The following is a 9,898-nucleotide window of genomic DNA, read 5'->3' on the forward strand; positions in this document are numbered from 1 at the left end:
GGAAGACATATATATATATATATCTATATACATATAGATATATATATATATATACACATACATATATCTCAAACCATCAACAAAGACATAATCAAGCCCAATTAAGACAAAATTGTGTATATTAAGGCAGTGGTGCTCAAACTGTGGTACGCGAGCGCTCTCTAGTGGTACGCAGGGAAAATTCATTTTTTTTACATTTACATTTTCAGTTGACTAAATCTGAAAAATACCATGCACAATTAGTATAACATTTAAACATCAACATCTCTCTAAACATCTTTCTAAACATTTATAAACCTCTCTCCTGTGTTGGAAGCTAATAGGGAAGGCCTTTGCTGCTATGTTCTAATGTTCAGTGAGCTCAACTTTTTCTCAGGTGGTACAGAGTAGAAAAAGTTGGAGAACCACTGAATTAAGGAAATCTTTGAGATGAAAATTAATTTAAAATGTTATCAAACATTTACAAAACATTTTACTTATGAAAAAAAAGTGGCTGAAAACGCAGGTTTGTGTCAAATATCCCTCTTCTGACACTTTTCTGTGTTTTGTTCTTTCTTTCTATTTCTGTTGTATTTATTACCAGTTAAACTGCCACTTCACACAAGGAGCTGTTTGAATAAATGAATAAATGATTCAGTTTAGTAGCCAGTCAGTGTGTGTGCACAGCTTGAACAATGCACCAAAACACACATGATGGTTTTTATAGGTCTGAATTTGATTTCTGTCAGAAAAGAAAAGACAAAGCTTCCTCTTTTGAGCAATTGAGCAACTTTTTTAAAGGGCAAATCATTGAAATCCACGTCACAGACAGGCAGATTAGTAACAGAGTAATGGCACGTGTGGATCCCTGCCTCCCTGTGCTCCTCTTCCCTCCGTGTTGACGGCGTGTTGTTGTTGTTGCAGAGCTGAGCAGAGAGTGGGGCTGGTCTGTGCAGCCTGCAGAGGTCATTCTCACTACACTTGCCACTTGTTGCAAAAGGCTGCTCTCAGTCTCTTTCATTCAACACCATCCAAAAGAATCCAGCAGCAGCAGCAGCAGCAGCAGCAGACAACCATCCACACTTGATGTGTTCATGCTGGATGCAGGACTGAAGGGAAGAGAGACTCGTGAGGAACGTTTCCACAGAAGCATGGTTGATAACACAAGTATAGCAACTAAATCTACTTTGGTAAGAACTCTCTTCATATATTGTTACATTTTGAAGTTTTTTATTTTTTTTATTTAAAGTTTTGGACTTTTGGAAGTGTTTAAAGGAGATAGTGTTTTGACTTTTGCCAAGTCAACACCAAAAGTTTACAAGAGTTTATAAGTGTTGTCGTTGTTTTTTTGAATTTTTTATTCGACATTACTTTCGAACTCTGTGGCGTGTGTTTACCTGGCATGTTGTCGAACTTGGCAGAACCAACTCTCCTTTTCTCTCTCCTCCAGGCTGCCTCCTCCCACAGCGCCTTCCCGGGCTCCCTGTCCCAACAGGCCAGCGGCGGCATGAAGCTAGAGGCGGTCATGGAGAACCTGCAGCGGCAGCAGGCGGCGCGGCTGGCGCTGGAGGAGAAGCTCCGACAGGCGGAGAAGGAGAGAGACCTCCGGCCCCTGATGGAGTCCCATATACACCAACAAGCGCTGGCTTTCCGCCACTATCAGGCGGCGATGCGAAGCGCCCTGGCCATCGGAGTTCCTCACGCGTCACCCGCCGCCGCGACGCTCCCACACACAGAGGTCCGCCGGGGGGTCGAGAAGGACGCTGACTCTCTTCGACCGGGCAGCGACATGGAGAAGACCGAGGAAGGAGGGGATGCGGAGGAGCAGGAGCTCATGGATGAAGAGGAGGAGGAGGAGCAGGAGGAGGACATCGGCTTAAACCACTTCCAGCACCGGCATGCTGCGCTGCAGGGAGCGGGTCTTTCTCCCAAGAGCGCCCCGGTGCATCTCATAGCCAGACACCCAGCGGCCTTTGCCCCGGCCCGGCGCCCTGACTCCCCTCTGCAGTCCCAGTCCCAGTCCCAGTCCCAGTCCCAGTCGCAGTCCCAGCCCCATGAGTGGACCTACGAGGAGCAGTTCAAACAGGTGAGCCTCACTGGATCCACAGCATTATGAAGTTAGCTTTTACTTCTGTTGTTGTTGTTGTTTTAAAACTTTTAAACAACTTAAGTTAAACAAATAAACAAACAAACAAAAAAACAACAAAGTTGTGCCACAATCTTTAAATCAAAGTTGATAGTTTCATCAAACATCAAACTTTGATTCAAAGATTGTTTTGATTTAAACATTTTAAGTGAAATGTAATTATAAATTAAATAATTTTGAATATTCAGCTGACCCCTTCCTATCCTTTATAGCATACTTCCCAAACCCACAACAATGCTGCAGTATATATATTGTAATAATACTAATAATGATATAGTGTTTAATCATAAATGACAGTACCCGATGACTGCGTAAAACCACTTCTACAGTTGTTACAAGAGATACCTTGTGTTGTTGTTGGAAAACTGCATTGTTTTTCTTTGGAATGTTCCTAAAAGTACAGATTAGAAAGTAGGTTTTTAATAAATTAAAAAATTTCAATAATACAACTGGAGGCTAAATCTCCAGCATTTCCCAATCTTTATGTTATTTTTTCAAAAACATCATATATATAACAATATGTGTACATGAATTAAAACTAAAAAGCTGTACACACAAGTCCCATATAATTTAGACCTTAATTGAAACATATTTTACATAGATTGACAGCAACAATTACTGGTATTATTTATTATTTAGTTATTATTTATTTACCAAAATCACAGTTCTTTTGATGCAGACACATATTTGATTGGTCTTTCGCAGATGGTCAAATCAAGCTAACTTTATTTGTCTCATTTTAGAAGCAATTAAACTCAATGTACAGTACAATCATTAACAATATTCAACATCAAACCAGACGTGACAACAACACAAAAACAAACAAAAACAACAATGGAAAAATGTACCTGTAAAATTTTTTTTTTGTTTTTTTTTTTTTTAAAGTAAAAAACACTCCTACTCATGGCTGGGGGTGTGTCAGCTGTATTTGTTTTGACACTTGAATCTGCACTTACTCTAATTAATGTCTGATAACTGACATAAACGCTTCATTGAATATCAATATGACTTTTTGGAAGCTTGATTAATTCTAATGTATTCCTGGTTGTGTTTGTTTCATTACGACCGGTCATTTATTGAGGGCATTTCCTCTAAACAGCTCTCATGTTTACAGTCTAGTAAATGACAGTAAGTTATGTGAGGGATATACTGTACACATGATACGGTGTGTGTACACGTACATATATTTAAATACTGTGTATGATTCCAGGTGGCAGCGAGCAGATCTATACTCCCTGAGCGATTGTGGATGCTCCGTGTCATCTTTTATTTATGACGGATCATTTACAGACTTCCCCAAATGTGATGTGTACATTAGTGACTGCATTAGTGCTGTACATTAAAGTCAGCCAGTGAATGGAAATGCAATTTAAATAGGGGCTGAAACCAATACTGTCTGTGCATAGAGACATTATATTCATTATAAGGGGAGGATGGTGGAGGAAATCTCTCCTATGAAATCATTTTTTTAATTTTTACTTTACCTGTGGTTTACTTCTATAACTGCACCAAGAGTGTGTGTTGTCAGTTTGTTTGGATTGGACGGTCAGCTGTGTCATAACCAGTGGAGGAGTTCTTGTGTTCTTGTTTTGAGGATCCACCTACCGTTGTCATTACAAAGCATTTGGTCTTAGCTAAAACACACTTTAATTTTCATTAAGGTTTGTTTCCGGTGGCCGTGAACGCATCATGCCCCACGTTAAGCTGGTCTATATGCTTCAAAGATTCCTCAGGATGTGCAGTTAGTGCAGGGGTCATTTGTATGTAGTCATTCAGTGTAATGGTCATGGGACAATAAAAGGATGCTTATGGCTGCTAGGCAGACAGAGTGGAGCCAGAGTACTAAGCATGCTCAAAGCTGCAAAACAAAACCACATTTGAAGGCAGTAAATGCATCTTTTGAAATAGGAACAAGATGTGGGCTAAATATAAAAAAGGCCCCACTGAGGCAGACAAGTTTTAATCTGATCTGGACCAAAAGGGACCACTGTGTGTTTACGGCATCAGCTGAAAAACCTCAGGAGAGTCAGTGTTAGCAAAAGCCATAAAAACATTGAAAGGTTATTATGGTTATTATATTTCTCATTGATTTTCATTTATATGTATATATAGATGGCATTTTAAATTAATATGGAAGCATTAAAAAGGAATTTGTATTATGTTAATGACGTGTTATTGTGTAGGGTTACAGGTAAATAAAAGTATTACAAAATGTAAATAGTTTAATAACTGCTTGGTTATAAATTAATAGAAGTCATTCCCATGTGATCCCGATTGATTTTTAGCATTATGTGTTAGCTCTGCGTCCACAGCCAAATTTAGGCTTTAATGTGATATAAAACCAAAAAGGATAATTTCACTTCCTGTTTCCCGTGACAGCAGATGTTATGTGGCATTTCCGTGACACAAGGCAAGCTTTCCTAATTTACCTAAATTACCAAATGAAATCGGTGATAATGAAATGGAATGTGTGCTAATAATAATTTCAGGAGAAGATAACATTAAAGTTAACGTTAATTCCAAGTAGAATGTAATAAGAAAGTGGGGGAAGTGCTGAAAAAAATGATAATATAATGATAATGTTTTAATAAGTTTTAATTGGAATTATTTAAGACCCTTATCAGTCATATACATTTAATTAAAATGGGTGGCAAACAAAATTGGCAATTAACATTGTAGTGGGTTAGATTTTATCATTAAGTGTACTTCCCGCTTATATTTGATGAATGAATTTCTGTTATTCATATGTGGAGAAAATGTAGCGATATCTATGTAAAATATATAAAATACTACAGAAGACATACAATTAAAATGCTTTTTAAAAATATGCTACTATGTCATATCTTAGTCAGATTAATGTTTTTCTTAGTTGGCATACAACTGCATATGTATTAAATGTACACCACAATGTACACCACAAACCACAGGCTGAGGGAATCACAGAGGAGGAGCAGGAAGAGGAGGAGAAGAAACTGTTGCGTGTAGTTTTGGCAGCGGCTCAGGAAATGCAGGGAGCCAGACCTGGTGGTGGTATTCCTGTCTGGCACACACCCAAAAAATGCTGGGATCTCCCTGTGTGCAGGCAAATGTGTGCAGCTGGGAATGGGCTGGGTGCCAAACTATTACGACAGTAGCAAAATTGCGTGCTGTTACACACTTGACCATGGCTTCCTCCCTGAAACGCACATGCATTATTTACAAGCGCACTGGCACGGACACGAGAGCCTGCAGGCATTTGTGTAAACGGCTGTGGTAATAAAGTGGAAGAGGCTGCAGAGGGAGAACGAGTCAGTGCTTTTTTAGCACCGATAATAATAATAATAATAATAATAATAATAATAATAATAATAATAATAATAATAATAATAATAATAATAATAATAATAATAATAATAATAATAATAATAATAATAATAATAATAATAATAATAATAATAATAATAATAATAATAATAATAATAATAATAATAATAATAATGAATGAATGAAACAACATGAGGTTTAACTTTATGTGCAGAAATAATCTGAGAATATTTCCAGTTTCCTATTTTGGCAGCTGATTTAAAACAACATACTTCTAACCTGCCATGGCTGCTGACAGTGAGTGACTTAGTAGAGAAACATGAATGGTCTGTACAGTGACATGTTTGAATCATGTGATTGTAGAACTAGAAGTGGGTTGGATAACCTGCTTTAAGAGTGTTAAAACTGATTATTTGTTTTTAAGGTGGTAATTGAAATTGACTTTAAAGTAGTAAATTAATATGCAGATGCAGCATTAACTTTGTGTAATTATTTTACAACTATAACCCTTGTGCTTTAGAACACTAACAGTTTGTCAAATCAAAAACAGTAATTCACAGATTAAATTGTATTAAAATTCAGACATAAAAGTGAAAAGTACGATATACACTGCAAAAGTGTAATATATACAAGTGATATATATACTGCACTCATATATACTAATATATAAATATATACTGTAAACTGTGTGAAACAGTGTGGAGGTATTTCAAAAATATAAAAGTACAAGTGAAAGCAGAAACATACATTAGTGGACTTTATTTGTCCACTGTACAAAAGTCATAAAATAAAGGTTTCCACTAAAAATACATTTTCTAGAATTTAGTAAAATGTCATTGACACGTGTAGTAAACTGTGCTCTACACAAAGTACTTATATTTTTAAAAAGAACCTGCTTTGTCTTACTCTTCACACTGAATGTTGGGAAAGCCACTCCTTTTAGTGGATTCACCTCTTCCAGCTTGTTTTCCAACATCTATAGAAAAATGGTCAAGAAGGAGGAGACTCCCCCTCCCCCTGCCACTCAAATCATCCACACTGCAAACAAATCTATCTTTACACATCATGTGATATTTGAGCAGGATATTCGCGGCACATTCATAAAACTAGCTGATAAAATATGACAAATCTGCTGTCTGTATGCTGAAGACAAAAGCTGCTCCACTAACGCTGGCCTGTACACAGACCTGCTCTGGTGCAAAGATACAGTAAGTTATTTAATTATAAACAGCATGAAAAGTTTTAAAAGGTTTATTCTTCTACAGGAGAGATTTCTGTTGATTGAAATAATGTGTTTTTATGCAGAATGTCAATAGACCTCGTACATAACTATTCCTCTGCTGCAGGTGTTCCGAACATGTTGCCAAATCACTGGTGCAAAGAATTGTTTGATGTCAGTTAAAATTGTGCAACACATGTATTTAAAAATATCGTTTAAATGTATTGTTGTGGAGACTTTTATTGGACCGCATGAGGATTTTCTGGGCAGAATCTACACCTGTGAGAATGTTGAGACTAAAACTTCATTATCTCTTATTTTTAGGCATAATATACAGTGTGAATTCAGAATCAACATTTGAACTGATCCTGTTCCTCCCCCCACCTATCACTCTTTCACAGTACTACTACTGAGCAGATCTACTTTTTTACTAGTAAATACTGGGCCAATTGTAAGAAATAGAAAAAGAGAACAGACAAACACGGGACAAAAGTCCCTCCATATGGAAACAACAGGAGATAGTTAAATGTAGTTTGTCTTTTTTTTACTGTTTATGCTTCATGATACATTATGGTTCCATAGTAGGGGTTACCACATCTGCCTTACATAAGGTCCTGGGTTAGAGGCCAATAGAGACCACATACCTAAACCCGTGGTGGCCTGTGTGTGTTTCAAAGACTCACTGTTAATGTCACCATTGTGGGACGAAAAAGGGACACTGTTTTAAATTAATTTTTTAAATGTCGTATATACTGCTTTTCTTTTTTAATGATTTTATTTAAACTTGGATACAACAAACAAATCTGCCATGTAGTTCAATAATGAAATGAAGAGAAGCAAAACAAAAACAAAAAATGACGAAAGATCACCTGTTCTCTCCGTTTGTGTGTGGGTTTTCTCTGTGTACACACACCCACACACACATCCAAAAAAACATGCAGATAAAGGATAAGGTTAACTGGAGTCTCTATATTGACCAGAAGTATCAGTGTGAGGTTGTTTATCTTTGAATGCGGCCCTATGATTGACTGAAACACTGATTGGTCCGGTTGGCACCAGTCCCCACACCCTCAACCCTGAGGAGGATTAAGCAGTAGAAGATGAAAATTGGCACAAATAAATTGTGGCCCAGTATTTTTTGGTGCCACTAGTTTGGCCAGAGTTAACTCCTAATTAACTCCTAGTTAACTCCCACAGTGTGAGTTGTCATCCATGTTAGTGAATGATAAATTCTTGGCGACCGGTTGCACAGCTTTACAAATCTCTAACTATTCTTAACTATACTCTGGTCATTTGTCTGAGGAAACGTTTTGAAAAACAATCTGTGCTCTAATCTGACCCCTCCCCTGTCACCCCCCAACACCCACTTTAATGTGACCATAAAACCAGGGAGGGAGGGACGATCTGTTGCTGCTGCTGCGTCTACACTGTGTCAACACTGTCTGAGGAATTTAAAAAACTCAGTCCAATCTCACAAAGGTGCTACAGTAAAACATATTACGTTAATCCCTGAGCATGTGACAAAAGAGTGAGATTTTTCTGACCAATCAGACATTACAGTCTGGTATTGTGGGGGGGTGGGGGCGCTACACTTATTCAGCTGACAGCTGCTGCTGCGCCACTTTTAAAATGTGCTCTGTCACTGCAAATGTTTTTAATGGCATTCATGGATTCTTTGACTGTGTGTCATTACAGTTATATGGTGCACACACTCCTGCATCAGACGCTTGGTTGTTGTATGTTTTGGGGGTGGTGGTGATGTACAAGGAAAAACAGTCCATCGTGGAGGGGAAGGCAGGATGTGAACTGTTCGCAGTGTTGGAAGTAGGGCTCATTAACCCACAGATAGAATATACATGTCTTTTACAGAGTCAGGTCTGGACCATCAACTCCTGACAATAAGGTCAATTCATGAAGTTATGATTTTAGAAGGTGTTGATTTTAATCTCATTTAAAAACATGTTTTATGTCTCATCATAATGTCTCTGTGTTAGTTTGAATGAACAATTTAAATGAACAATTTCAATATATTAAACTAAACTTGAATGAAAACCTTAGTAGGATTGTTTAAGTTTTGCACAAATAAAATAAAAATTAAACCAACAACAATTATTTCTTGAAAGGAACCAGTACGGGGTAGAGAGGCAGTTGGTGACCTGGTGCAGGATAAAGGAATTCTCAGGAGGAAACACTTGCAGAAATATCAAAGCTGAAATAGAGGATATGCAGAAAAATACCGTTGTTACATTCACAATCTTTTTTTTCAATTATTAAAAGTGAAATTTAAAAAGAATTGAGACATCAAAAAAATGTACCTTTTGTTAATGTAAACTTTTTTTAATTATTAGAAAAGATTTGTCATGTACAGATTTCTATTTAAAGCCGGTGCTGTGCCTTATTGACTATATAAGACAGGACTTCTTTTCTTTTCTCTGCGTTCAGGGACCTAGGAGTTGGCATGCAGTTAAAAGTGGGCTTGACACATTTCACTATTGAGAAATACTTGTTTTTACTGCAAATGGCTCCTCTCTTTTCATTAAAACAGAGGCAGGGTCAGCTTGTTCAAACACCCTCCCCACCACTCGATGTGGGTGTTACTTTTTAATCGCAGCAGCCTGGAATTTCTGCAGCTGCTTGCAAAAAGCCCCCCCCCCCATTGTCTCACTGCTGCTGTTCTGACAGGATTTTTCCATCCTGGTATGGATTTAAAGCCAGTGGTCTTACCATCACCACTGTCCTCATCATTGTTGTCACTGGTATTTGTTAACTTAAATTCTAGTTATGAGTAAAGATGATGTTTTCAGGTGATTAAATGTTGCTGACATTGTTGCAGGATACATTTAATGATGGAGTGCTTTACGTCATTAGTTATGGGGCCTCAGGAGGCCCTTCAGGGTTGAGTTATTGGGTTTTGAGCAGGCCATTCAGGAGAAGACAACCTCAGTAAAATGCAACAAGGAAAACAAATGTTGTCAACAGATTCTAAGATGGTTGAGTTGTAATGTGAATTGAAGCTTTCTATTGCTTTTGTTCCTAATCTAAGGAATAACTAATGCAGGACAAGCTGCTCTCATTATCACAATACTTCCAGTTCTACCCTGTCCTTCCAGTGTCTCTGCGTGCAGGCGTTGCATAATATGTTTCATTAAGGCGAATGGGCTGAGCTTGTGTTTGCTTTTACGTTAAAAATATCAGCCTGTGTGCTAAAAAGGTACAAATGCTTTTCATAGGTACACAGTATTTGGTTCCTG

General features: G+C 37.8%; 1 protein-coding gene across 1 annotated transcript in view; it reads left to right on the forward strand.

The window, feature by feature from the left end:
- The first annotated feature begins 78 nt into the window (after positions 1-78).
- Positions 79-9,898, forward strand: part of arid3c (AT rich interactive domain 3C (BRIGHT-like)) — a 57,027-nt gene continuing 47,207 nt past the window's right edge. Inside the window, exons 1-2 of the mRNA XM_025053400.1 lie at positions 79-1,169; positions 1,430-2,065. Coding sequence (XP_024909168.1) covers positions 1,074-1,169; positions 1,430-2,065 — 732 coding nt within the window. The 5' untranslated portion in view covers positions 79-1,073. The remainder of the gene's footprint in view (positions 1,170-1,429; positions 2,066-9,898) is intronic.

Source organism: Cynoglossus semilaevis, chromosome Z (assembly GCF_000523025.1).
Source record: "Cynoglossus semilaevis isolate Cse_v1.0 chromosome Z, Cse_v1.0, whole genome shotgun sequence".
Lineage (NCBI taxonomy): Eukaryota > Metazoa > Chordata > Actinopteri > Pleuronectiformes > Cynoglossidae > Cynoglossus > Cynoglossus semilaevis.